Source organism: Oryctolagus cuniculus, chromosome 20, assembly GCF_051225735.1.
Source record: "Oryctolagus cuniculus isolate XC-2025 breed Fujian yellow rabbit chromosome 20, ASM5122573v1, whole genome shotgun sequence".
NCBI classification, from domain to species: Eukaryota; Metazoa; Chordata; class Mammalia; order Lagomorpha; family Leporidae; genus Oryctolagus; species Oryctolagus cuniculus.
In genome coordinates this window covers 48,003,166-48,031,109 of record NC_142886.1, presented here as the reverse complement: position 1 = coordinate 48,031,109, position 27,944 = coordinate 48,003,166, and the positions used below count along the sequence as shown (strand labels likewise).

At 62.6% G+C, this 27,944-nt stretch overlaps 1 protein-coding gene across 2 annotated transcripts; it reads right to left on the bottom strand.

Annotated features, from left to right (window-relative positions):
• Nucleotides 1-19: 19 nt before the first annotated feature.
• HHIPL1 (HHIP like 1) lies at nucleotides 20-22,484 on the bottom strand. 2 transcript variants are annotated; one of them, XM_051835208.3, is made up of 9 exons: nucleotides 21,884-22,484; nucleotides 16,357-17,003; nucleotides 14,968-15,111; nucleotides 12,249-12,577; nucleotides 11,887-12,013; nucleotides 9,378-9,523; nucleotides 7,514-7,595; nucleotides 3,800-3,882; nucleotides 20-1,406 (listed from the first exon to the last, which is right to left on the bottom strand). In XM_051835208.3, the coding sequence occupies exons 1-9, from the start codon at nucleotides 22,160-22,162 to the stop codon at nucleotides 859-861; spliced, it is 2,385 nt and encodes a 794-aa protein (XP_051691168.1). In that variant the 5' UTR covers nucleotides 22,163-22,484; the 3' UTR covers nucleotides 20-858. The 2 variants fall into 2 exon arrangements, with proteins under 2 accessions (XP_051691168.1, XP_089178170.1); XM_089322044.1 differs by lacking the exon at nucleotides 21,884-22,484 and adding an exon at nucleotides 21,143-21,166.
• Between the last annotated feature and the right edge of the window lie 5,460 nt (nucleotides 22,485-27,944).

The window sequence follows — 27,944 nt, the reverse complement described above, 5'->3', positions numbered from 1 at the left end:
TCAGAGAGAAGCAACAGAATGGGGGTGGTGAACAGACATGTTGTCGGCAAAGTCTCTGCCCTGAAGCCTGGTCAGCCCTGAGGTGGGGCCGGAGCAATGAGGGTCCCCTGGGATCTCACAGAGCCGGGGTGGGGGTGGAGGTGACAGGTGCGGTCCTGGAGGTCTCAGCCCAGCCGCTCACTAGAGGTCCAGTGGCTTCTGCCCGCCAGCAGGAGTCAGGCCTTGGAGCTGGGAGGCTCAGCACCCTCCCCGGGGCACCCACATGGGCTGGGGACCAGGACGGGGTCGGACGTCAGCAGGAGGCTTCTCCTGCATAGGGGCTGCCTTCCTCCTGGGCGGCCATGTAGGGACCCCCCAGGGCGTGTCAGGCTCTGGGATGCCTCCCTGCTCTCGCGCCTCTGGACCCTGATCCCCAGGCCACGCCCCTCCCAGCCGGTCTGGCACCTCCCACTCCAGCCTGGGGCTGAGCAGGTTGGTCCCCTCCCTGGGCCTGTCGCCTGTATTAAGGCAGCCATGAGCCATTTCTGCCCTCAGAGGGTGGCCGTCCTTTATCCTCGGGGTGCCACGGCCAGATTGCGCTGCTGCCGCTGTTTGCAACACTTGCAAGTAAAAAAAGAGCCCTTCTCACCCACGCACCACTTTCACAGGCCACGCGCACCACAGCACACGCCCAGCGTCACGACCGCAGGAGGACGCCTGGGGGCAGGGACACACGGAGGACACACGCGCACCGCACACACCTCACGCGGGTCCCTAGACAGCATCACAGATGGCCACCTCCTCAGCCACAGCCGCCCTGACCCCAGGCTCGTGAGCATTCACTGCACACACGCGCGCTGGGGGGCGGCGGAGGCGGGCCTACAGGTCGGGGTCCTGGCGGCTGCACTCGACGCCCGCGTCCTCCTGGTGATCGCAGTTGTGTGTGCCCACGCCGGCGTGCGCGCACTCCAGCAGGTTGCGCTCACTGCCCGTGCAGCGCACGTCATCCAGCAAGATGGGCAGGGCGCGGCCCTCGCCGAACTCTGCGCGCTTGGCGGCGCGCACGGCGTGCGCAAAGCCCAGCTGGCGACACACCACAGCGGCCGCCTTGGCGTCCCACGCGTCGTCACACACTGTCCCCCAGCGGCCGCCCACGAACACCTCCACGCGCCCGCGCCCAGGGCCCAGGCCTGCAGGCCGCACCAGGCGCACCGCGCCATTCGAGGGCTCCGGGACCGCCGTGCTCGGCCGCCCCCGCCGCCGCCCACCGCCCCTCCGGCCCCCTGGACGCCGAGTGGGCCTGGCCGGCCGCGGGGTGGGGGCGGGCGGGGCAGCCGTAGGGCGGCTGCGGCGCGGTGCCTTGGTGGGCGTGTGTGCCGTGGGGCGCAACGTGGGGCGCGGGGTGCTCTCCGTGGTCCAGATGAACTCTGTGCAGAGAAAGAGCACAAGGTCAGGGGGCTCCCCGCCGCTCCAGCCCAGCCGGCCCGCCAGCTCTGGCGCCCTGCAGAGAAGGCAGGCCCAGGAAAAATTCCCTCCATCTGCGCTTTGCTGGACTCTGAACTCCCTGGGGTGCCTCTTGGGGCACCAGCTCGAGCCGGGTGTCAGGCACCTCTTCCATAGTGCAGGATCCCTCGTTGCCAGCTGCCTTGTGCCAGTCTGCTGTGGGGTCTCCCCGAGCCGTGCCCTCCTGGGAGTGCCCAGACTGGGAGGAGAGAAGACCCGGACCGGGAGGCATCTAAGCGTCAGGGAGGCCTCTCTGCTTCCAGTCCTTGGTTTTGGGGGTGAGGGTGGGACCGGGGTCTAAGGCAGTCAGGGACAGGCAGGATGGAACCCTACCCTCCTGGGACTGCTTGTCTGGTGACCCTCTCCCCCAGTCTCCAGTCTCTGGCCCCGCCTGCCGTCACAGTGGGCTGAGTGTGAGCTTTCTGGGTGCACAGCATGGCCCACACTGATCAAGCCCCCTGCCCTGCCCCACCACAGGTGCTGGGGAGCTGACCGGGGTTCATTCCCCTTGTCCCTGCAGGATGTGGGGACAGGCAGGGTGCAGGTTGGCCTCAGTTGGAAGATAAACCCCAGCCTACAGGAGACACGGTGGTGTGTCCAGCCCCACTCCAGGCTGGTGCAGTGTGAGGTGGGACAGCTCCAGGATGGGGGTGGGGCCACTGCATCCCCAGGCTACTCAGCACCCCCAGGCCAAATCCCTTTAACCCCTGACCCACCTGGGCTAGTCCCATTTTGCAAAGCCCTGAGTGCAGAAAGGGCCTCTCCGTACAAGGCCAAGTGCAGGCCAAGGCTGGGGGGCACCATGACATGGGCAGGGCGTCCTGGCCCCACTCCTCCCACAGAAAAGCCCCTCAAGCTCCCGGGCTGCCTCGCTGCTCCCCGAGTGCAACCCCCCCCCCCCTCCAGTCTGCAGGAATCCCGACCCCAGCCCCAGTCTCACACTGCTCTTGGTGCCTTCCCATGGGACTCGGCACACATTTCTGTCACCGGGCCTGGGCACTAAATGACTTCTCTGTCCCTTCTAGGACGGGGCCTGGTCTGGCTTCGGCGCCGGGAACAAATGCCAGGGCCAGAAACTGCTGAATGAGTGAATGAAACACTCATCGAGCCAGAAGCCGGCGGCAGCTAGAACCAGCTCCAGAGACCCTGAGCTCGTCCCTCCCCCAGCCTCCCTGTGCCCCGGGCACCCCTCCTCAGGGCCCTGCACCCCAACACCAGCTGCCCGGAGCCTCCTCCAGACACAGCCAGCCTGCCAGCTGTCTTGCCGAGCACACTTGGCCCAGAGGCTGGGTTTTTAGAATGTTGAACTAGTTGCCAACGTTTTCTATTGGGAGGCCGCACGTAACAACCCCAGAAGACAAGCCCAGGCTCAGTTAGAGCCCAGGTCACGGCCGTATACTCGATGGCTGGAGAGAGCAAGTTCCTGCTCCCCTTAAAAGCTAGGGCAACACGGGTCTTTGATCCTGCCTCGCTTGGGCCCAGAGGCGCAGCCCCTTCCACCGAGCCCTGGCCCCGACCCCACGTGCAGTCCCTGTGGCCTCACCTGACCCTCCAGCCTCCCAGCCTTTGCTTGCCCACCCTTGCCTCCCTCCTCACTGTGCTTTTGGCAAAATGGAAGACCCTTCTGGAGGGCCCAGCCCAAGGGCCACCCTCTAGTCCCCTCCCTCATCCTCACCCAGAGGTTTCCTGTTTCTCATCCCTCCCCAGAACGCCAGGAGGACCCCTCCTGGCACCAGGCATCCCTCGCCTGGCAGTGTTCCCTCTGAGCCCTACAGCCCCATCCCCGGCACCTGGTGTAAGCAGCTGAGGCCAAGGGGCCTGCACTGTGGTACCAGGGGTCACACTACCTCTGATGCTGGCATCCCACATGGGTGCTGGTTCGAGTCCCAGCTGCTCCACTTCCTATCCAGCTCCCTGCTAATGAGCCTGGGAAATCAGCAGAAGGTGGTACAAGTGCTTGGGCCCCTGCACCCCCATGGGAGACCTGGATGGAGCTCCTGCCTCCTAACTTTGGACTGGCCCAGCCAGGAGTGACCAGCAGATGGAAGATCTATCGCTCGCTCGCTCGCTCGCTCGCTCTCTCTCTTTTTCTCTCTCTCCTCCTCCTCCTCTCTCTGTTAACTCTGCCTTTCAAATAAATAAATCTTTAAAAAAAGAAAAGAAAAAGGAATTGAGGCCAGTTAAAATAAGATCCACTACCAGTTAAAGCTCTTCCCACTGGAACCGAGTGTCTAACGAGAGCCAGGCTTGGTGCAGGCCTCGAGGGCCAGCTGCGGGGCTCCCCTCCCCCACAGGGCTCCCCTGGGCAGGCACTTACTCTCCTTGGGCACAAAGGGGATGAGGCGGCTCCTCACTTTCACCTGGGCAGGTTGGATCTGGCACTTGCCAGGTGGTGCCCGCCTGCCAAAGACACACAGGAAGTCATGAGTGCCAGGCTGGGAGCCCACCTTGCATATGTTCCCTCCCCCAGCAGCGAGGTGGGAGGGGGAAGGCCAGGCAGGTGCAGACAGGAAGAAATAGGTGGCCATTTACTGAACACCTGCTGTGGGGCCTGCAGCATGACCTGGAGCACTCCACACCCCCAGGGTTCTAGGAACCCAACCCAGGACAGGAGCCCGGGCAGCTGCTGCGTGGACAGCGCTGTCCTCCAGCCGTGCTATGCGGTCTCTCTCCTCCCGGGGCTGCAGCCCGGTACCACGGCCTCGCAGGAGGCTCTCTGCCTGCTCTGGCTCCTGCATTGCTGGCGATGCCGAATCAGAGCGGCCCTCGTGGCTGGAGGAACCAGGGAACGGTTCAGTCAAGCTCCAGGCTGAAGTGGGGGCTGGGGGCAGAGCTGCGGGCTCCGGGGCCCAGGAGTCCCAAGGGAAGGAGGCTGAGAACCGTTGCCAGGCTGTGAACCGGGTCTCCTCTGACATCTTTGCGACGCACAAGGAAGGAATGGAATCCCATTTTAATTAGTTTTTGGCTGTGGATCTGTGGCTCTCTGAATGAGACCGGCCCTGTTCTGGGACCGCCCCGCATGGGCCCACACTTCAATGGGGCTCCGTCAGCACGAGGTGGGACGCGGCCACATGACACGAAGGGGCCTCCAAGCCGGGCTGGCAGAAGGGGACGAACCAGGAGGGACGGCGGCCGGAGGAGCCCAGCCAGGCGCCCGCGCTGCCCAGAGCCGGAGGAAGGGCTGGGTTTTGCCGGCTCTGACCCCCACATCACACCCACACAGACCAGACAGGGGGCTGTTCTCTAAGGAAACTGCAGAGAACACCTCTGCTGAGCAAAGCACAGGAATCACCCCAAAAAGTGTCCAGGCGGTTATGCGTGGGCGGGCCTGCCCCCTCTGCACGTTTCTCTGCAGTGAGGCCTCTGGGCCGCACGTGTGCATGGAAGGGTGTGTTTTCCTTCCAAAAGAGAAGAACGAGGAGGAGGAGAAGAGGCAGCAAGGGAGCCGACGCCCACTCCTGGCTCCTGCTGGCCACAGGGCCTTGGGCAGGATTCAACAGATCTCGGCTCCCCCACGACGCCCAGACAATACGTGGACAGAGCAGAGAGAGAGCAGAAAGGCAAGGAGCCAGGAGCAGGTGCAGGAGCGGCCAGAGTGGGTGTGGACAGGAGGCTCAGACCGCGGGGCTCTCTGCAGAGGAGCGGGCTGGTTAGAACTGGGATCACCTCAAATTCCACAGGACGGGCAAGACCACTGGGGGAGCATGACTCAGCGGGATCCACGCAGCCAGCCACAGTGACCATTCTGAGGGTGACGCGGCAACGTGGAAGGGTTTACACAAAACCAGGACAAATGCGCTAAGGCCAAGTTCCTGTGTGCACCCTGGCTCCACACGGATGAAGACAGGTGGGACCCCGGGGATGCCAGGCCACGGGGCGGCAGGACGAAGAGCTCACACCTCTCTTGTTAAAACCACGTCAGTAATTAGAAGCATCTTTCTTTTTGTAAAAAATAAAAGTGCAGGGCCAGCGATGGGACGTAGAAGGCTAAGCCTCCACCTGTGGTGCTGGCATCCCAAATGAACACCGGTTAGTATTCCGACTGCTCCACTTCCAATCCAGCTCTTGGCAATGGCCTGGGAAGGCAGTGTAGGATGTCCCAAGTCCTTGAGACCCTGCACCCGTGTGAGAGACCCAGAGGAAGCTCCTGGCTCCTGGCTTCAGATCAGCCCAGCTCTGGCTGTTGTGGCCATTTAGGGAGTGAACCAGCAGATGGAAGTCCTCTCTCTCTCTCTCTCTCTCTCTCCCTCTCCCCCTCTCTCTGTCTGTAACTCTGCCTCTCAGATAAATAAATCTTAAAAAAAAAAAAAAAAGTGTGTGAACAAGAAAAGCCCGAGCTGTCCCAGAGAGAGCAGAGGAAGCTACCGACAGGATGACGACCTGTCCCAGGGGGCCAGGAGGAGACCCTGGAAGAGAAAAGGGACAGTAAGGACCCACTAGAAAAATCCTGAGATACGGGGGCGAGGGCTTGGTTAAGAGCAAAGCTCCAAGCGCAGTTCCTGGCGACAGAGGGACTGGGATGGGTAAGAAGCCAGCACGGGGCACGCTGGTTGAGGGAGGCTGAGGGCGTGTGGGCAACGGGGCGGCACCTGCCGACTTTGCCGTGAATCTAAAGCTGTTCTCCAATTTAAAAACAACGTCTTTCAGCACAGCAGGGGTTTCGGGGGTCTTCCTGCCCTCACGTGTCCCACAGGCTGGGGAAACAACACATCGGGGACCCACCCGGGATGCCAAACCTGAGCGGCCGCTCGGGCTCCCTCCCAGGCTGAGCACAAGGTGTGAGCCCCCAAGCACAGACTGCTGGGGAAGCTGGGAGACCCCCGGGGGACGCATGTGCAGGGCTCTGCCCTGGGCCATTCCAGAGGTGAAGGGTCTCCCAGACCAGGCGGGGACAGTGGAGTGGCTCAGAGTGGCTGGAGTGCCCAAAGGGGCCCAGCAGGGGTCTGATGGAAATGGTTCAGAGGAGGGGCTGGGAGAAGGCCAGGTCTAAGGTGCCCTGGGCAGCACCACACAGTCCAGGAGGGCAGGGCAGGCCTGGAGCCCCTGGCTGGACCTAGCTCTGGCTCTGGCCTTCACAGGGGCCCCGCCCCTGACTATATCTTATGACCCATGTCCACTTCTGGAAAACGGGCCCCTGAGAATCAAAGAGCCATGTGTGGATGGAGTCAGAATATAGCCTAGGCCGGCGCTGCGGCTCACTAGGCTAATCCTCCGCCTTGCGGCGCCGGCACACTGGGTTCTAGTCCCGGTCGGGGCGCCGGATTCTGTCCCGGTTGCCCCTCTTCCAGGCCAGCTCTCTGCTGTGGCCCGGGAGTGCAGTGGAGGATGGTCCAAGTGCTTGGGCCCTGCACCCCATGGGAGACCAGGATCAGCACAGTGCGCCGGCCGCGGCGGCCATTGGAGGGTGAACCAACGGCAAAGGAAGACCTTTCTCTCTGTCTCTCTCTCTCACTGTCCACTCTGCCTGTAAAAAAAAAAACAAAAAAAAAAAACAAAAAAAAAACACACACACAGCCTGGCCCTTAACCCGACACTGCTGCTTAGAGGCCTTGCACCTGACAGAGGCAAGGGAGCCAGGGAGGGTCTGGGGGGCCACTGTGCTCCAGTCAGTAGTGGTCACGTCAGGAGGGGACACGAGGGGGTCAGGGGTGCAGGAGGCATCTCAGAGGCAAGCCAGGGTCCAGGGGTGCAGGGGATGGGTGTCCCCAGAAGTGAGGAGTGAGGGGCACACCAGACAGAAGGAAAGTGGAAAGATGTAGGGGAGTGGGCCAGACAAGACTGCTGGGTCAAGGCCACGACCATGGCCCCGCGGGGATCTTCTGCAGAACACTGCCCTTTAAGGCAGGCGATGCGGGTTTGAATTCACCCCTCACCAGTGGTACCAGCTTGGTGAGCTCTCTCTCCTCTCTGGGCCTCAGTGTTCACATCTGGAATATGTGGCTATTAGTGATCTCCACCTTGGGCTGTGGCAGGGAGGGGAGTGCTCCTGGCAGTGGTAGAGGCTGGGTCGGTGTCCAGTGCAGGGACTCACCTGGAGGGGTCGATGACTTTGTAGATGACCCCCCGGGCGGCTGTGGCACTGGGCACGCCGGTTGACATGAAGTACAGCTCCCCTTTGAACAATGAACAGGCGACAGTGAGAAGGCTGCTTGGAGGACGGTCCCAGCCACCCCCGCCTGCCCCAGCTGCCCCAGGTTCCCAGACACACCCAGTCCAGGAAGCCACCAGGTAAGGCACTGAGCAGGCCCAGAGACTAGGGCTGCCAGAAGCGCCCACGCTGCCCAGGGGCCTCTCAGCACCCTTGCCTAGCCGTGGGTCGCTCTGCCTGGTGACCCAGCCCCCCAGGCCTGGCCCCTGCCTGGGTTTCAGAGCCGAGGCCACACTCCCCTGGGCACAAATGCGGGTGACTGGCTTCACTGCGGATGGCTTCCTGGTGGCTCTCCGAGCCTCAACTGCCTCATCTTTACAATGGACGCGCCCCACAGGGCCTTTAACAGTGTGGCCCCATCAGTGATGGCTGTTGTCATCTGGAGCCGGCGCTGCCCAGGATGCAAGGCCGGGGCCTGTCCCCACGGAGCAGCCGGTACCTCCCAGGCATGGTGGGGGGTCTCTAGTGCTAACCCCAGGGCATCCCCGCAGGCCTGTGTGACCCATTTCTCCCCTGCTCAGGGCTGTGGGTAAAATGTTGGTGCCCAGAAGCACTGGGTGAAGGCTGGTCCTCCCTGCTCTCTCCCTGCCCTCTTCCTACCCCGCCAGGAAGTGGGCTTCGCCAACTGTTAGTTGGGAAGACAGGGGCCGGCGCTGGGGCACAGCAGAGACCTGGGACTCCCGGCACGTGCCGCTTGCTCAACCCCAAATGCCCTTCTCCGCCACCTCCATTCAGCCGGCCAACTTCAAGGTGCTGCTCTGGGCAGCCCCCCAGGACCAGCCTGGGCACAGCGCCCTAACTGGGCACGAGTAGCCAGCCTCAGTTTCCTGCCTGAGAAGTGCTAGGGTGGGACCAAGCAGATCCAGGCCCCTGCCAGCCCCAGTCTGCTGGGGGCCGTGGCCCCCAGGCTGTGCAAGTGCAGGGAAGGCTCCCCCGCACCCCACCCCACCCCGCAGGCACAGAGCCCACGGGGCAGCGAGGCTGCAGGGATCAGCTAGGGTGGCAGGAGCTGGAGCTGGGAGAAGCTGGCTTGGGAGGGACCCCAGTGCTCTCCCCAGGCGGGGCAGCTCCCTTCCAGGCCCTGGGTCAGTGAGGGACCAGCACCTCTGCTTCCACACACATCAGCGCCCTGCTGACCACAAGAAAGGGCATTCAAGGGCCCGGCGGGCTGGGGTGGCAGTGGGGGGCTGGGCTGCTCCTTGGGGATTTCAGATTCTGAAGGGGGTCGGCTCCACAAAGATTTCCCAGCCACAGCCCTTCCAAGCAGGCCCCCTCCCCCGCTGGGGGGTTGCCTAGTAACCCGGCCAAGCATCCACGGGGCCTGCCTGGGGCCCCCTGCTTTTGTCCGGAACAATCCCAGGGCTGAGACAAAGGCAGGAGGCTGGAGCCGGATCTGGCCTGCGCGGCCCTCCCCCCACCCCCACCCTGCACTGGAAAGGACCCAGGACTGCAACCAAACCTTGGCCATCAGGAACCCAGGGCTGGTGGAGGTCTCCGGGGAGGCCTTCCCCCACCTGCCTGCATTTCCACTGACTGCGGGAGACCCTTACTCAGGTCATCCCTCTCGTCCAGACCCCTGCCCAGGGAGCGGCAGGGAGGAGAGGCTCAGAGGGGCAGGGGAGGGGGAGGGGGAGCCCACCCAACGCCTCCCTCCCCAGTAAGGAAATCATTTCAGGCCCCAGACGCTGCCTCCTCTGGGGTCTGGGGGAGGGGCCAGCCGTGATGGACAGGTCTCCAGGGCGCTCACCGGCCTCGTCCTCGGCGAAGGAGATGATGTGTGGGTAGTAGTTGTTGATGAGGCCAGGGAAGGCGCAGGTCTGGCCACGACCCATGCAGATCTCACTGTACTGCCACTGGCCCGTCCCCTCATTCTCTCGCAGGGACATCAGACGTCTGCAAAGGAGCAGGAGCTGTGGGGTCCACGGGCATGGTGCGCAGGGGGCGCCCCCACCAACCTGACTGTCCATCTTTGCATCCACCCACTCCTCCGTGCCCCAGAGACCACACTCGCTTTGCAGGGTCCAGGGCACGAGGCCCCTTGTTCCAGAAATATTGAGAATTTCAAGATGGGTTCAGATGAGCATTAAGCCAGTGTGAACACCTCCAGGCGTGGGGCCCTGCATGATGGCTAGGCCTGTCCACCCACCAGGCTGGCTCTGAGCGCGGTCTCTGCCGGTGACCAACCAGAGACACACGGGGTGCACACGGCCGGCCTGACTCCTGCCCCAGCACCACTCAGCCCCCTGACTGGCAGGAATGGGACTTTCCAGAGCTGGCTTCAGTAAGAGAACCCACCATGGCTGGTGCCCAGCAGTCGGCACATCCTCCACTGGAGCGTGGGCTGGAGCTGGGATAGCTGCAGAACATGCTAATCTTGCTTGTCAATCACAGGCCAATACTGCCAGGCCATGCTCAGACAGCTCCTCCTCTGTGAAGCCCTCCCTGACTGCCCCACGCTGGGCTCCCAGCACTGTGCACAGGCTAAGAAACACAGCAGTAGATGGCACGTGGGTCTGTCTCCTCAACGCAGGTACAAAGTGCTCCTGACCTCTGTGGCCCTGGCCCTGGCACAAAGCCTGACCCAGCAGAGGGCTTGGGAGCTGAGGTCAGGTTGACATGGGTGCTCCCTGGAAGGACGGGGGTGGGGGGAGTCAGGCATAAGAAGAGAGGCTTCATCTAGAGGCCGAGGGCCGGAGGACAGCCCATGGAAGGGGCAGAGCTGGGCACAGCTCCGCGCCCCATCTGCAGACGTTCTGAACACACCAGAGAGGTGGGATTTGAAAGGAGCCAAGAGCCACCATAAAAAAATGGCCTTAATAAAACAGTCCTGGGAAATGGGGAGTAAACTAAGTTCACAGAGAAAGCAGATAGCTACTACCCAGAGATAAGGGCGACAGAACATCCTGGTATGCACCTAAGCCCCCTCCCCTGTGCTTGTTCAAGCTTAACAAAGAAACCGTGAGGCACGTAGGGCACGTAGCCACCCCTTTCTGCTCTTCAAGGACAACCTCCCCTTGTCCAAGCTTAGACACGTAGGGCACGTAGCCCCCGTTTCTCCTCCTCCTCGACGACCTCCTCCCATTGTAGTTACCCAATAAACTTACGCCACCCTATGGTATGTTAATTTTGTGGTTTTGCCCCTTAAAAGCTGTGTGAGATAGCTGCTCGGGGCTCCTCTCGCTTGCTGCTTGCAGCAGTAGGGGGCCCATTTGCGCAAATGAAATAAAATTACCTCCTGCTCTATTGCATCGTCTGGTCTGGAGTCTGTGTTTCTGGGGTCGTCACAAGAGGACACCGCTTTTGGGGTCCTACAGGATTCACTGCTGGCCCAGGCTCCCTCATTTTTTCCCTGGACGCCCCCCCCCCGCCCCCCGCATTCAGCTGCCTTCCTGCAGAGAGGCTGGGGTGGGGAGAGTGAAGAGCAGCCACCCCCCGAGCGACAGCAGGGGCTGGGTGGGTGGGGACCGGCTCAGACGTGGGGACCACCGGTCCCACTTTACAGATGAGACAGTGCAGCACAAGGTCCCCTGGCCAGGTGGGGCCGGGACTCGCTCGGATCCAGGCCAAGGCCTGAGCCTGCCCTTTAAAGCAGGCGCCAGGCCGCCAGCTTGCCCTGTGGCCCTGTCTCAGCTTCCTCCTCCACACCGTGCGGGTCTGGAGCACCCCTTAGGACAGAGCCTGGCTCACGGCAGGTTCTCCTCGAAATACCATTGCAGGAGGTGTGACTCTCCCTCCCACCCCTCCAGGGCCCTGGAATCAGTGAGCCTTCACAGGCCACAATGGTCAGGTCTGGCCAGCACACCCTCTTGCCAGCAGCATGGCCATGCATGGGCCACTGCCTTCTCTGGCCTCAGTTTCCCAGTCTGTGCCAGGAGACTGGCACCACACTCCCTGTGGCCCTGGCTGGCTCAGGGTGGGCAGGGCTCTGGGTCTGCAGCTGGTGCGGTGACCGATCCTGGCCTCTGGTTCCAGCTCTGTCCCTGCCATCAAAAAAGACACTGGGCCCAGAGCCCGGGGGTCCCGGGAGAGGGCACCTGCACTTAGGTCACAAGTTGTGCGGACACCGTGGGGCGCCCCAGGCAGCCAGACGAGGCGGGTGGGGGCCTGTCTGCCACTTCCTCCCTGGAAGAGGCCTGTTCAGCCACACCTGTGCACATACCTGCGGCGTCCACACTCCCTTCTTTCTACCACAGTCCTGGGGAGCCAGCAGCCACAGCTGGGGGGCGAAGCTCTCCCCACCCCTGCCTGCCACTTACCCGCTCATGAAATCACCAAAAATGTAGAGGCCGTTCAGGTTGGGGTACTCGCAGCCGCGGTACACGTAGCCCCCCGTGACGGACTTGCCCAGCTTGTGCGGGTAGGCGAAGATGGGCAGCACGTCGTCTGTGCGGGCGAGAGACACGGGGTGAGCCAGGGGCTGCTTCAGCTCCCCGGGGCCAGCGGGGAACCGCCCGGCCCCGCGTCCTGGGAACAAGGGCGCGTGCGGTCACCCGGAGGGGCGCCCCGGGTGTGGGGAGGTTCCGGGTGGGGGCGCAGGTGAGGCCGGACGGAGAGCAGCGCACAGCCCGCGGTGTGGGCGCGGACTCGGGGTCGGGGGCGCGGGGACGCAGGCGGTCACCGAGCGAGGCGTTGGCGCACAGCTTGCGGTCGTAGCACTCGAAGCCCTCGCGCGCGCGCCAGCCGTAGTTGCGGCCGCGCTCCACCAGGTCCACCTCCTCGAACTTGTTCTGGCCCACGTCGCCGCAGAAGAGGCGCCCGCGGCCCGCGCCCGACGCCGGGTCGCCGCGGTCGAAGGAGCAGCGCCACATGTTGCGCACGCCCAGGGCGTAGACCTCGGGCCGCGCGGCGGGATCGCCCACGAACGGGTTGTCGGGCGGGATGCGGTAGAGCGGGCCGCGCTCGTTGCGGTCCACGTCGATGCGCAGCACCTTGCCCAGCAGCGCCGACCTGCGGTGGACGGGACAGGGCGCCGGCTGCGGCCGCTGGGAGCGCACGGACCCCGCGGGGCGGGGCGGCAGGTGCGGGCCAGCCTTGGCCCTGGTCCCAGAGGCCCGTGTCCCTTACAGCTCGGTAACCGCGCTCATTCAGCGTGTATGACGGGGTGCCAGGCCCTGCCCCAAGCTCTGGCCGAACCTTCCAGGAAGGCGGGAACTATGGTGACCCCCACCTCACGGCCAGGGCGGCGAGCTCAGGTCGCACAAGGTGCCCCGGTGCCATCGTGGAGGTAGATGGTAGGGTCCAGCCGGGCAGCTCCTTCCCACAACACACGTGGGGCATCCCCGGGGCTCAGAGTAAGGGTAGGGGGGCCCCTGGTCGGTTCTACGTGTGTACAGGGCTGTCCTGCGGGGCGAAAATCCCACTAAAAATTGGACTCGTATCCCTGTTCCTCCAGTATCCGGCTCGAGGCCTGGCACGCAGTAGGTGCCCAGGGACAGGTGAGTGCAGGTGAAGGCTAGGAGTTGGGGGAGAGAGCCAGGGCCCATCCCCTGCCTCCAGGCAGCTGGCACAGGTGGGGGAGGGGTGAATTGCTTTTGGTTCCATTGGTCACATGACAAAAATCCATACTGTGTTTGAAGATACTATGGAGAGGACATGCCCTTTCCATCTGTCGTTATTTTTTATTTTTTTAAGATTTATTTATTTGAAAGTCAAGGTTGCAGAGAGAGAGAGAGAGATCTTCCATCCACTGGCTCACTCCCCAGATGGCTGGAGCCAGGAGCCTGGAACCCCATCCAGGTCTCCCATGTGGGTGATGCCATCTTTGGCTGTTTTCCCAGGCATGTTAGCAGGGAGCTGGATCAGAAGTGGAGCAGCTGGGACTCGAACTGGCACTGATCTGGGATGTTGGTGTTGCAGGCGGCAGCTTAACCTGCAGTGCCACAACTCCTGCCCCCAGCTGTGGTTCTGGACACATCTGTTAAGCACATCACTCCTGGGGCAGGCGTGGTGTGCCAGTGGATTAAGCCCGAGCTCGGGATGCCTGCATCAGGATGCCTAGGATCCAGCCCCAGCTCCACTTCTGGTGCAGCTTCCTATTAATTCACCTAGGAGGCAGCAGTGATGGCTCAAGAAATCTGGGTCCCTGCCACCCACGTGGGAGACCTGCGTGGAGTTCCTGGCTCCTGGCTTTGGCCTGGCCTAGCCCTGGCTGTCGCAGGTGGTTAGGGAGTGAACAAGAGTTTGGAAGGTCTCTTTGTCTCTCTGCCTCTCTCTCCATCACTCTGCTTTTCAAATCAACGTTAAGCACTTTTTTAAAAAGGATCGATTTCCCTCCTCAGGTCTCCTCCCCCCGGCCTACGGACACCACGGGGCACTGTCACACCACACGAGCACCCAAGTGTTTCCCGTATCAGCAGAGACACGGAGCAGGCATCCTCTCTCACGGCGTTAAAACGCTCCCACCCAGTAACAGATGTCTTGTGCTTAATCCCTCCTGCCGGCCCGCTGGCTTCCCGGTGAGCTCCCCCTGGAATCCAGGCTGCTGTGTGCCACGCTACAGCTCACACCCGGGGCCCACACGCTGCTCGGCAGAACTCAGAACAGCAAAATAATGTTTTGGAGTTCTGCCCAATTATCCACAAACCCGTAATTTCTATTTTCTCAACTTCCTCCCCAAACACATCCCAAACATGAGCAAGGCGGGCTGACTCTTACGCTGGCACATGTGTGAGCACGAGGCACAAATGGTGAGTGCCTTGATTACCGTAATCACCATCACACGCGCTATTTTTACTTGCTGGGCTGAGGAAGCGTTTGTCATTTTGGCGAGGGCAATGGAGGAGGCTGACTTGAGAGTCCCACATGCCCTTGTTTACGGTCACAGGGCCCTGGGGTGTGTGTGTGTGTGTGTGTGTGTGTGTGTGTGTGTGTGCAGGGGAATGAGGGCAGGCCTGAGCTCCAGGCAGGAAGTGTGCAAATGAGAGCAAGTTACTGCTCCACATCTGGACCATCCCGCTGACCACACCACCCCGCTCCAACCAGCTTGCTCCCACCGGTCCAGGGAGCGCCCCTTCCCTCCGCTGGCTCCCGCAGGCCTGGGTTGATCTTGGAGAGAACACCTTCCTGCTGGAGGCCTGCTAGTGCCACTTCCCAGTGCGGACGAGGGGTCCCTGGGCCTGACCAGCAACTGTGACTGCCCTGTCGCCTCACGCCCAGTCTCCCCTGGGGGATTATTTGTGCTCTGCTCTAACTGATGGGGTCCCCAGGTTGAGCTGGGACCTGAGGGCCCTCCCACTGCCCCACACTTCACAGCCAAGGAAGAAGCTCCCCTTGCAGAATGGCAGGAAGCCCTAGGCACAGGTACACCCAGCTGGCAGCCAACCCAAAGCCGGACATACTTGTTTTGGGCATTTCCGAACTTCCCAAAGGGGTCGCCGGCCATCCCGCCATCTCCGGTGAAGATGTAGAGGTACCCATCGTCCCCAAAGAGCAGCTGGCCTCCGTTGTGGTTCGAGGCTGGTTCCTCAATCTCCAGGATTATCCTAAAGGCAGATCAATCTATAATAATCTCAGCTGGAAGTACATGAAGCCAAAAACACACAACAAGTTCCCAGCATAAAACGTTCCCTCTCTCGGGGCCAGTGCTGTGGTGTAGCAGGTAAAGCCTCCACTGTGCTGCCAGCATCCCATATGGGCGCTGGTTTGAGTTGCCTGCTCCACTTCTGATCCATCTCCCTGCTATGGCCTGGGAAAGCAGTGGAGGATGGCCCAAGTCCTTGGACCCCTGCACCTGCATGGGAGACCCAGAAGAAGCTCCTGGCTCCTGGCTTCGGATCGGCGCAGCTCTGGCGGTTGCGGCCATTTGGGGAGTGAACCAGCGGATGGAAGACCTCTCTCTCTCTCTGTGCCTCACCTCTCTGTAACTCCTGCCGACTACATTTCCTGTGCTCCTTGGCCCTAGCTGCATCCTGCCGACGGCGCTGGCAGGAGACCGGAGGGTAGAAGAGACAGAGATGGTACTTCTCCCCGTCTGCCTCTCTGCTTCTGGCGTGAGTAATACACAGAGCACGGGAACTGGGAAACCCCGGGGACAGGAAGCAGAGCCAGAAGGACCTAGCTGGACAAGCTCACGTGACGCCCAAGAGCAGTGTGTTTGGGCCAAAGGAGGCGGAGCGGGGGAGGGGGCAGTTGGTGGGCTTGGGAGACAGACTATGGTTCGTTTTGTCGCTTCCCATCTGTGGGACATAACGGGCCACTTCCAACCTCACCGGGTTTTCTGAGAATCAAATAAAATGAACCAGCGCTGAAATCACCCGCATCTGACACAGCCCACGTCAGAGCACCTGGGATCGAGGCCCGACCCGGCTCCTGACCCCAGCTTGCGGCTAGCGCAGACCCTGGGAGCAGCAGTGATGGCTCAAGTCGCAGGGTTCCTGCCACCCACGTGGGAGACCTGCACTGTGCTCCTAGCTCCTGACTTTGGTCCCGGCCCAACCCCAGCTGCTGCAGGCATTTGGGAACGGAACCAGTGGATGGAAGCCCTCCCTCCCCCCCATTATAAACAACGGCAGCTGGTGGAGGAAACCAGGCCCTGGGGGCCGGGCGGAGGGGTTGCGTCGCCACCATGTGGGATGCCCATTTTGCGAAACCGTCCCAGTGCGTCCCTGGTCCCCCATAGGGCTGGTGGACACTCACACTACTGACCAACAGGGCAGGAAGTGGTGGCAAACCTGTGACCCCCGCCCAGTCTCACCCCGCCTCCCTGACCTCGCCTGCCCAGGAGTCACCTCTCGGAGCTGTGGTCCACGGCGTTCTCGTCGTCTTCGGAGATCCGGAACTCGCTGATGCGGATCCATTCGCGGAAGTCCACGCCCACCGAGTAGTAGACGTAGAGCTTGCCCGTGAGCCGGAAGCGGGGGTGGAAGGCGAGGCCCAGGAAGCCCCGCTCGTCCCCCTCCCAGGGCGAGGTGAGCACCGCCCGGCTAACGTTCAGGAAGGGCTTCTCGAGGCGCGCACCGTCCGGCAGGTAGGCCCACACCAGCCCCACCTGCTCGGCCACGAAGAAGCGGTGGCTGCCGTCCCCCGCGTGCACCATGGCCACGGGGTTGCGCAGCCCGTTGGCCACCTCCTCCAGGCAGAGCTGCAGGCAGCCCCGGGCGTCGGCCACCACGCGGCCCAGGTTGGAGTTGAGGTTCTGGTTGACCAGCAGGCGCGGGAAGCAGTAGTCCACGTCGTCCAGGGACAGGTAGCGGCAGAACTTGGCCTGGTTGCCCTCCAGCGCCCAGAGCTCGCGGTCAGGCGACAGGTGGCGGAAGAGGCCCCGGCAGGTGTGCCACATGTCCTGGCAGTAGTCCTGGCAGAGCCCCGGCAGCGTCCGCAGCGGCGTGGACGGGTCCTCGGCGTCGTACAGGTGAGCGGCGTAGGGCGAGCATTCCTGCAGAGACAGGCGCTGCTCAGCTGCTGCGCGGGACTCCAGCCAGCCCGCCGCGCGACCTCGGGCCAGCCTCTCCCAGCCTCAGTCTGCGGCCGGAGCCCTCTGTCGGCCCCAGTGGGCTCAGCCACAGCCGACCCTTCGCCTCCATGCGCGCGCTTTGTTCTGGCCCTGGTCTTCAGGCTTCCACGGCATTAAGTAAGCAAGGCTCTCACCACCAGGCTCTCGGGCACCGACTGTACGGGATATCACCACCAGGCTCTCGGGCACCGACTGCATGCGCTCTCACCACCAGTGGCTCTTGGGCACCGACTGTATGCACTCTCACCACCAGGCTGTTGGGCACCGACTGTTTGCCGGAGGGTAGGAGGCACTTTTTGCCGGGGCCGGCCACTGCTCTCCTTCACTTTATCCTCGGCTCTGCTCGCTGGCCCCCTCCTCAGGCCTCCCTGGTCTCCCCATCACTCCCTCGCCCCACCTCCTTCTGACTTTGCTTGAAAAGCAGGACACTCAAGGTTTCGCTCCCTGCCTGCCTTCCCCAGGACGTGAAACCCAGCAGGGCGGGGATTTCTGCCTGCCTCGGGCACTCACCGCTGTGTCCCGGAGCCTAAACTCGCAGGTGCTGAGCGAGGTCACGGCCGGCGACTCCGCACCAGCCCTTCAGCGGAGTGCTAGTGACAGGGCAGCCAGGGCTCGGGGCCCACACAGCCTGGCTGACGATGTGGGGGGAGCCTGGCTGTGTCCCTGTGCCAGGACGGCCTTGCCCATACCCTTCCCCATGACCCCGGTCCTCGGGCCCTTGTGCCCCTGCTGAGCTCTAACTGCACGGGGCGTGGCCCAGCTGCACGCCTTCCCCCAGGGGCTTCTGCATGGAAGATGCTGTGGCTCCACTCAGTGCCCACGGGTGAGGCACTGGGAGTGGCTCCCGGGGCAAACCTCTGAGCCTCAGCACCTGCTGACCCCTCTGCAGACACACCCTTCCCTCTGTTCTCTGGCAGGACGAACTCTCCACATCCCGAAGTGGTAGCCAGGGGTGGGGAAACAGAGTCATAAGCAGCAGCAGGTCCCAGGCATCCGGCAGACTGAGCGCCAGCACCCTGCTGGGCTCTCTGAAAAGCTGCACGTCCTCCACGGGGGCAACCGCTGGAAGCAAATGAGGCCTCGGCCCATTATGCAGATGAGGAAACTGAGGCAAGTAAGCCACAGAGTGCCTGAGCCAGGGGTCTGAGCCAGGTGTGCCGACGCCATGGCCGGTTCCTAACATCTACCCCAGTGCCAGTGCCCCCAACCACGAAGAAGCCTCAGTGCCCGCTCTGTGAGGATCTATCTCCCTGTGCCACAGCGCCTGGCCACTTCTCCTGGGTCTGAGCTCACCAGGCCTAGCCTGCTCTGACTCAGCTCTGGGCCCCGGAGGCCTCGGGGGCTGCGCCTCCACGGCGGGGGAGGGGCTGTCACAGCGACTTAAAGATGAGGACCTGAGGCTAACCGAGGGCCCCCTGCCCCGAGCTGGCCACACTAGGGCTGAGCCAGGCCTCCTACGCCCACACGGGGATCCCACCAGACGAGTGTTTGCCGGGTACACGGTGCGTGTCCTGGGGAGCAGAAGAGGCAGACGGAGGTGGAGAAGGCAGTCTGCGAGCCCTGCACTCCCCGAGCCCAGTGCAGGCCAGGCCAGGGACCTCAGGCACCACGCCTCACGCCACGCCTCGCGCCACACCTCGCGCCACGCCTCGCACCACGCCTCGCGCCATGCCTCGCACCAAACCTCACCATGCCTCACGCCCCTGGGTCCGTCGGCCCCTCTCTCGTGGCCTCTGCACCCTGACTCACACCCTACAAGCGTGATGCCTGGAGCAGGAGTGACGCCAGCTGGCTGCAGTGGTGGATCTCGGCAGGACAGAGCACTGGTGATGAGGCCTCGTGGACTTCCGGGGGGGAGGTGGCAGAAGGCCCGTGGGGAGGGGCCAGTGCTGTGGCAGAGCCGGGTAAGCCACGGCCTGCACTGCCAGCATCCTATGCTGCGATGGTTTGGGTCCCGGCTGCTCCACTTCCTATCCTGCTCCTTGCTAATGGCTGGAAAGCAGCGGAAGATGGCCCAAATGCTTGGGCCCTGCACCCACATGGGAGACCTGAATGAAGCTCCTGGCTCCTGGCTTCACCCTGGCCATTGCAGCCATTTGGGGAATGAGCCGACAGGTGGAAGACCTCTCCCTCTGTGTCTCTCCTTCTCTCTCTGTAACTCTGCCTTTCGAATAAATAAATCTAAAAAAAAAAAAAAAAAAAAAAAAAAAAGCCCGTGGGGAAGAAGGAGCCAGCCTCGCACCGTCCAGTTCCCTGGGTCATTCAGCACAGGAGGGACAGGGGGGCGCTGACACTGTGACCTGTGGTCATGACTCAGAGGGTCCTCCGTCACCACCCACCCGCGGGAAGCTGAGTCTCGGGACAGGGCGTCCCTCCTGCTCCCCCCCCCCACCCCGCACACTCCCATGGTGATGCAAGGCCTGACTCAGGTCTTCCGCGCCTCCTCACTCCCTCTACGTTCACATCTCAGACACAACACAGATGTGTTCTGTGGCTCGTAGGGGAAGCCAGCTGCTCAACTTGGCTAAGGCTTAATTATCTCTCCACACTTCTGGCTACCCCAGAGTGCGGAGCCTCGGGCAGGCACCCCCCTGCCCCACACAGAACCACGTCCAGGAAGCGCTGTGGCAGAGTGGTCAGAGAGACTTGGGAGTTGGAGCACATGTTTGCTGTGTGACATTGGGCCGGCTCCTCAACCTGTCTGTGCTTCTGTCATCAGTGAAAGGAGACGGGAACTCCAACCTCCGAGTTGTTGGGAGGAATAAGTGAAGATAAGACCTGTGTCTGCTCCATAAATGTTCAAGTACCAATGAGCCATCGAGAAGCAACTTCCTCCAGGAAGCCCTCCCTGACTTATCTTTTCCCCTATGTTCCCATAATGTTTGGAAACCCCCAAGGAGTCCCCTGCACACTCTGGTAAGCAGCTATGCATCATCTCCTGAACTGCACAAGGGGGCTTCTGAGGCTGGGCTTACAACCTGCCAACGCCTCTAGGTCCAGCCCCCAACACAGGGCCAGCTCCTGGCTCCGCGGGCGTCCGAGAGTACAGGAGCCTGCGGAACACGCATGTCACAAGGCCCAGCAGAGACCGTGCTCTGGGGACTTCAGGGCAAGTTGGTTCCGTGGAAGAGCCACACCAGCCACGGTGGGGAGGCCACGTGCCACAGCTGGCCCCTCCCCTCCCCAGGACACAGCCCAGGGGAGGCCCCCCCAGGCCATCCACGTGCAGGCCTCAGTGGTGTCCCCGATGCAAACCTGTAAATAAGGCCCCTGGGCCCTCCCTGGGTGGGAACCAAGAGATGCTGGTACAGGGCCGGGTCCTCCTGCCAGGGCTCACCGCGAGGCCCCGTCAGAGAAACCATGGCCCAGCCTCAGCCGCCCTCTGCAGGCTCGCTCCAGACATGAGTCACTGCCTGAGGCGCCCGGGGCGGAGGTGCTCACAACCACTGCCCCGCTGGACCCCCCAGCCAGGCTGTCCTGGGACAGCTCCCTAGGAAAGAAGCACTTCTTGCCGGGGTGCAGGGGTTGGGGTGGGGGGCATCAGGACCACCCCCATCTTCTTCATCCCCCGCCCCGCCTTCCTCGCTTGCCCCTCGTGTTTGTAAGAGCTCAGTGAACAAACGTGGGGCGGCTGCGTGTGCCCAGCTCTGTGCTGGGGCGGGGACCAGACGCCGCGGCCCCGAGGAACCCCCTGGCCCTGTGCCCTCGGCTGGCGAGGGAGGCAGACTCCGGGCAGGACCATTCTGGCCGTGCTGGGAAATGTGGAAGAGGTGGGACTGTCAGCAAGGTGAGCAACCTGCCCCTGGAGCAGCCCCCACCCCCAGAGCCCCCTCCCTGTCCTGCCAGTGCCTGCTCCACTGGGCGCCTGTGGAGCGACGACGGGGCTCCGATTCCCCATAGCTGGGCTGTGGGACCACGGGGCCAGGGCTGCCTCTCTCTGGGTCAGCCTACACCGCAGAAACGCAGCAGCAAACATCCACTGGGCCCCTGGAGCAGTCATTTCACCCGCATGGCAACCCAGGCCCCTAAGGCGGCCCGACACTGAAGACAATTGGCGTTACCTGCACCAGTGACCACCCAGGGTGGAGCCGATCTGCCCTTCCCTGCAGTGAACCCTTCCTCTCCAGGCCTCTCACTGCGGGCCGCCGTCCCTGTCCACATTTCTGCTTTCGGTCCAGCAGCTTGTGCCCACCTGGCTGTGGTCAGGCACTTGGCATTGACCGCCGCGGAAGAAAAACAAACAGCCATGGCACAGGGTGGCGAGGGCAAAACTCCACCTCAGAGGGCAGACGGGGGACCCAGGGGTGTCACCCAGGGGATGGCCCTCGGGTGCTCTTGGGGAAGTTCCTGTGCGCTGAGGGCGCCATCCCTGGGGCGCCCAGGGTCTGAGCACCAACATGGCAGAGTCGGGGAGGAGGGCACCCTAGACTCTCAGGGAGCAGCACCCCCAGCCCAGCCCCCTGGACAAACCCACGCCCTGGCAGGGCCCCCTGCGGCCCGGAGGAGGCAGGAGGTAGGCAAATGTCCCACCGTGGTGCCCAGGGCTCCTGGGGGTGGAGCCATGGGGGCGACTCCGGGGGGATCCCGGGCCGGAGAAGCCCCCAGTCCCCGAGAAGGGCGGGATGCCATCACTTGTCAGGAGGGGGCACTGAGCCCCTGAGACGGCTCAAGCCACAAAGCAATCGATGCCGGCGCCCCCGCCCCAAGCCGCACCGCGCCCTCCGGGAGTCCGCTGCCCGCTTTCGATCCCCACCCTCCGCATCCCGCCCCCGGGGGCCGCCGGCCGCCGCGCGCCCGCTCACCTGGCACAGCAGGTCGAGCGCGTAGCCGGCGCACGCGGCCCACAAGGCGGCGTCCACGCGGGCCGCCAGGGCCCCGAAGCGCCGGGCCAGGGCCGCGTCGTGCTCGGGCGCGCAGCAGCCGAAGGCCGAGTACTGCGCGCAGAAGCGCAGCGGCTGCGGCGGCCGGAAGGGCGGCCTGAAGTCCAGGCACTGCGGGTGCGCGGCGGCCGGGAGCGCCCGGAGAGCCAGCAGCGCCCGCAGCGCCAGCAGCGCCCCGGCCCCGGCCCGCCGCCCCGCCATGCCGGCCCGGCCCGGCCCCGCGCGGCCCCCGGGAGCCCGGCCGCGCCCCGAGCGCCCGCCTCCTGCCCGCCGGTACCGGCCCGGGGCACTCGCGGCGCCGGCGAGGGGCGGGAGCTCCCCGCGGGGCCTCGACTCGGGGGCCGTCGGCTGCCGGAGAGCCCCTCGGCTCCGGGTCGCCGCGGCCGGAGCGCAGAAGGCAGCGCGCCAGCCCTGTGACCGCCGTCCGGGCTCGGAGCCTTTCCAAACACAATGGCCGTGGCCGCCTGGAAGCCCCGCCTGGGACCAGGCTTCCTCCCCCCCGGGGCGCTGTTCAGCCGGGACGCCCAGGAGTCTCAGGGCCCACGTTCCAGCTCCACCTCCCCCGGGCCAGCGGGGTTCAGGGACTTTCCCAGCAAGACTAGAAACCGAAGTGCGGGGTCAAGGCCCCCACCCAGGCCTCCTCCCTGACCCCTGCCCTGGGCCAGCAGATTCTCCTACAGCCCGGGACCCAGGGGCCTCCTCCTCCAGTTCCTGCCCAGGCGGCCGTGATGCGGCTACCTCCTGAGGTCGGCTTCTGGCCGCCCAGCCCCCAGCCCCTGGAGCCCCCACACAGGAACAGACTCATTCTCGCCAGAATCGTGCCTCTCCTGGAACACCGCATGTTCCTAAGTGGACCCCAGAGGCTGCTCCGACCTGGTATGCCCTGCCTGCCTTCTCTGTCTTGCCCCAGCTCAAGGTGACGCCTGCGTGCCAGCTGCCTGGCAGGGCTGGGGGTGGACTACACCCTGCAGGGCTGTGAGCGATTGGAGACCGGTGGCTGGGGCTGACTGGCTGCAGTGTGGAAGTCAGGGTCTCCACAATACACCTGAACAGCTTGAAGTACTTTATAATTAAAAAAAAAAAAAAGATGCATGTATTTATTTGAAAGGCAGAGTTACAGAGAGGCAGAGAGAGAGAGACAGAGAGAGACAGAGACAGAGACAGAGATCCTCCATCCACTAGTTCACTCTCCAAGTGACCACAATGGCTGGAGCTGCGCTGATCTGGAGCCAGGATCCAGGAGCTTCTTCCGGGTCTTCCACATGGGTGCAGGGTCCCAAGCACTTGGGCCATCTTCTGCTGTTTTTCCCAGGGGCATTAGCAGGAAGCTGGATTGGAAGTGGAGCAGCGGGACTTGACAGTGCCCATACAGGATGCCGGGACTGCAGGCGGGGACTTTACCCCTGCACCACAGCTCCGGCCCCTCTAAGTACTTGAAGTCAGAATTGCTGATACAGAGGCTGAGAAGCCCACAGGGGACAGCGAGGTGGCTCCGAGGCCGGCAGCAGCAGAAAGAGCCCACAAGTCAGGGGAGACAGCGGGAGGCATCCCTGGAGCGGGGAGCTGAGGTCACCTGACCGAAGCTGGACGCCGCGGGTCTGCCTGATGGAAGCCAGAGAGAGCCGCTGCCGGGGCAGAAAAGTCTCCCCATCCTGCAGCGTCCAGCAGGGGGCGATGTGATGGGCGCCTGCTGGGTGCCCCTCCCCAGAGCCAACAGTGGGGCAGAGCACGAAGCAGGCCCAGGAGGGGCATGTGCGGGGGCCCCTCCTCCCCCAGCAGGCAGAGCAGGGCCTGGGTGGCTGTACGGAGGTGGGCGGGCAGGGAGCCTGGGCCATGGCCGTGTGTTTGGGAACAGTTAGTTGGTCAGTGCTCTGTCACTGGAGAAGATGGGGGAGGGGCAGACACCCTCCACACCCACCGCAGAACCCAGCACCCAGGCACAGGCAGAGACCAGCTCCCGGTGGAAAATCCGCCAGAGGTTGCTTCATTTGTTCCGTCCACAAATGTTTCCGTGGCCTTGGGTGTAGGCTCCATGCCCCCTGCTCCCCGCTTGGCCATTGTCCAGGCGTGCTGGCTGCCTGAGGCCATGGCAGGGGGCTCAGGGCCCGGCGCATGTGCCTGGGGCCTCGATGCCGTCTTTGCAGCACCGGACACAGCGATTCGGTGTTGAGGCACAGGAGAGCAAGGCCTGCATCGCCTGGGGGCGCCCAATGGCCTCAGAATCCTGCCCAGTGCTGAGACTCCAGAAACTGGGCTCTGAACCCCTTGGGGGCTGGACCCAGGGCTGCTGGCACCCAGTGGGTGCTCCGCTGATGCTGGGCTTCCTACAGATTCCTGAGGTTATCCCAGGAAAGGGAGTGCAAAGCAAGGGGACGTAGTTCAGCCGGTGAGAGGATCTCTCTAGACAGGGAGCTGGCCAGGGAGGGGTGAGCACCCCATCACCAGCGGCATCCAGGTGCCTACTGAGCAGCTCCAGTCAGTTTGGCTGTAACTGAGGGGAAATTAGGACATGTCCAAGCTCTTTCCATTGCTAAGTCTGCAAGTTGTATCTTTTAAAATCCTTAATGTATTTTTAAATGTAGGTAAGACTGGGTTCTGTATCTGTGGTTTCATCCAACCGTGGATCAAAAAAAAATTTTAACTGGCCAGCACCCCATACGGGAGGGCACTAGGCTGAGTCCCGGCTGCTCTACTTCCAATCCAGCTCCTGGCTAATGACCTGGGAAAACAGCAGAAGATGGCCCAAGTTTCTTGGGTCCCTGCACCCACATGGGCGACCTGGAAGAAGCTCCTGGCTTCAGCCTGGCCCAGCCCCAGCCATTGTATCCATCTGTAGAGTGAACCAGCAGATGGCAAATCTGTCTCTCTCCCTCTGTCTCTGTACCTCTGTTTTTGAGATAAATAAATAAATATTTAAAACTAATTTTAAGAGCTGGCACCGCGGCTCACTAGGCTAATCCTCCGCCTGCAGCCCTGGGTTCTAGTCCTGGTTGGAGTGCCGGATTCTGTCCCAGTTGCTCCTCTTCCAGGCCAGCTGTCTGCTGTGGCCCAGGTGCTTGGGCCCTGCACCTGCATGGGAGACCAGGAGGAAGCATCTGCCTCCTGGCTTTGGATCGGCGCAGCGCACTGGCTGTAGCAGCCATTTGGGGGGTGAACCAACGGAAAAAGGAAGACCTTTCTCTGTGTGTCTCTCTTTCTCTCTGTCTAACTCTGCATGTCAAAAAAACTTTTTAAGAATATTGCGTCTAGGGGTGAAACCACTGCTTGGGACTGTTGAGGCTTCTGTTTGAGTCACGGCTGCTCTGCTCCCCACCCAGTTCCCTGCTAAAGAGCTGGGAGGCAACAGAAGGTGTTGAAAGCCCTTGTGCCCTTATCATCTCTGTAGGAGACCTGAATGGAGTCCCGGCCCCTGACTTCAGCCTGGCCCAGTCCTGGGGATTATGGGCATCTGAGGAGTGAACCAGCAGATGGAAGATCTGTGTGTGTGTGTGTGTGTGTGTGTGTGTGTCCTGTGTCTCTCCGTCTCTCTCTGGCACTCTTTCAAATGAATTAATTAAATAATCTTTAAAAAGAATATTGCATCTGCACTGGGCAATGCAGACTTTTTTCTTGTCACTGTTCCCTAAACAACACAGTATCACAAGCATCTACGTAGCATCACTGCTCCCTAAACAGCACAGTGCAACAGGTATCTACATAGCATTTACGTGGTAGTAGGCGTCATTAATAACCCAGAGGTAATTTAACACCTGCAGGAGGATGTGGGCAGGTTCCATGCAAATGTGGTGACCTGCTGTAGAAGGCACTGGGGGCATCCTTGGATTTCGCTGTCCGTGGGAGCCCTGAGCCAGCTCCCCCACGGACACTGAGGAGTGAGGGTGCTTTTTCATCATTCAAATATCAAGAGTGAGCCCAAAGTACAAAGCGAGTCCAGGGAAAATGCATCGTTGCAGCCCTTGGCTCCGGCCTCCAGCCCCCTTGTGGACAGCTCTGAGTGATGCCGGTCTCCTGCATGGGCCCCAGCTTGGTCGATTCTTATTTTCAAATTACGCACACATTCATATGATTTCTTATGTATGCTCTTCCTTTTGCTTATTTTACTGAAAAATGGATTTTCAGAGGCCTGATGACACGGAGCCATGTCCACAGGTTGGGGACAACGCCACAAGACTGCCGCCCTCCAAGGCCCGTGCAGCTGCACTGACTGCTCCCGCCACCAGGGGGCGCCTTGGTGCCGCCCCAACAAGGACAGCTCCTTGGAGGGTGGGAGGGAGGCACCAGGCTGGGACAGGGGCATTTCCACGTCCTGCGTCGCCCACCGTTCTCCACGGGGACAGCAGGCGTGACCAGCTCCGTGAACCCAGGGGAAACAGACCGGAGGGGGGAGGTGAGCTACCGGAGGCCACGCAGGGAGTTACAGGGGACGCGCTGGAGCTGGACAGCACAGCCTCAGGGCAGGCTGGAGCAGAGGAGCGACAAGGAAGCTGGGGTCACCTGTACCCCACTCACCCCTCCCGAAAAGAAAAGGGGAAAGCTTTCAGTGTCTTTTCTGTTGCCGTTTTCATTCAGAGAAGATGGGAGGGGATCATCGATGGTTCCAGCCTGTCCCACGCCCCCCGCACCTGGAGACCCGGGCTCCTGCCAGCCTGGGCCACCTCTCTGTCCTCCCACGAGTGCTGGTCACCTGGCCAATCACAGCCACTCCCATGGCCTGGGCCCCTCCCACCCATCCATCTATTTCCCTGCCTGATCCTGCCCTGCTCCGGGGGCCTCCCCAGCCCTTCAACGCTGCCCCCCCACTCATCCACCTGCAGACGCCAGCTCTCCGGCACTTACACATCCCGGGTGCCCTGACGGCTCCCTTGCCAGCTCTCAGCGCCAGTTCCAGCACTAATTCCCCCCCTCCCCCACACGCACACAACCTGTTCTCTGCCCCCCCCACATGCACACAACCTGCTCTCTGCCCCCCCACGCACACAACCTGCTCTCTGCCCCCCTACAACCTGTTCTCTGCCCCCCCACAACCTGCTCTCTGCCCCCCCACACGCACACAACCTGCTCTCTGCCCCCCTACAACCTGTTCTCTGCCCCCCTACAACCTGTTCTCTGCCCCCCCCACGCACACAACCTGCTCTCTGCCCAGGCCCTGCTCCCCTTGGCTCCTGCAGCGGCCCCAGCTTCCTCACCAGAGCACTCGGCCCCTCCCTCTGCAATGAGGCCCCGGTGCTGGCTCTGCAGTGCCAGGACCTTGTCGTATTCAGCCCTGGCACCCTGGCACCTGGCGTGGGAGCTGGCATCCACCGGAGTGTTGGGAGAGGGCATTGAAGAAGGCAAACACCTCTACTCACCACCCACACTGTGCCAGACACAAGCCAAGCCCCCTCCCCAGCGTCCCACAAACTCACCCCAGCCCTGAGCCACAGGCGCTCTGGGTCTTACTGTGTGGCTGGGAAAAGCAGGCAGCAGGTAGCTTCCCGGGCACAGCTACTCAGGGGCAGTGGAGCCTGGATTCCAGTCCAGCCTGAGCCACGTTCCCTTCCTTAGCAATCACCCCATAGTGAGTCCAAGACTGGGTCGACGGAGGAGGAGTGGGTGGGTGGATAGACAGACAGGTGCACGGGTGGACAGAGGGATGAAAGGCCGTGGTGTGGCGTCACGAGGGACAGCTCTGGCTCGGAGCCCAGGGGACTGGCCCTGGGCTGACATGGGCACGGGGTTCCCTGATCCGGAGGCTGCAGCCTTGACCTCCAAGCCCAGAGAGGAGGCAGCTGGACAGGCTGTGTCCTGGAGGCCGGGGGAGGTCCTGAGACGCTCCCACCTCTTTCCTATAGTCTCGGCTGGCAGAGAGGCCAGAACAAGAGGGAGGTGGGATCTCGATGAGGACAGGGACGTGGGGTCCCTGGCTGTCACCACTGGGGCCTCTGAGCCCCTAGCACCCAGGAGGCAGGGGTCTCAGACACAGGGGGGCCTGTTCTGGCTCCTG

Excerpts from the sequence above, each read along its gene's own strand:
- HHIPL1 (XM_051835208.3), bottom strand. The coding sequence starts at position 22,162 with ATGGCGGGGCGGCGGGCCGGGGCCGGGGCGCTGCTGGCGCTGCGGGCG. Across the intron at positions 17,004-21,883 it reads CGCTCGACCTGCTGTGCCAG|GAATGCTCGCCCTACGCCGC; the intron begins GTGAGCGGGCGC and ends CTGTCTCTGCAG. Across the intron at positions 9,524-11,886 it reads TTTGGTGATTTCATGAGCGG|ACGTCTGATGTCCCTGCGAG; the intron begins GTAAGTGGCAGG and ends GCTCCTTTGCAG.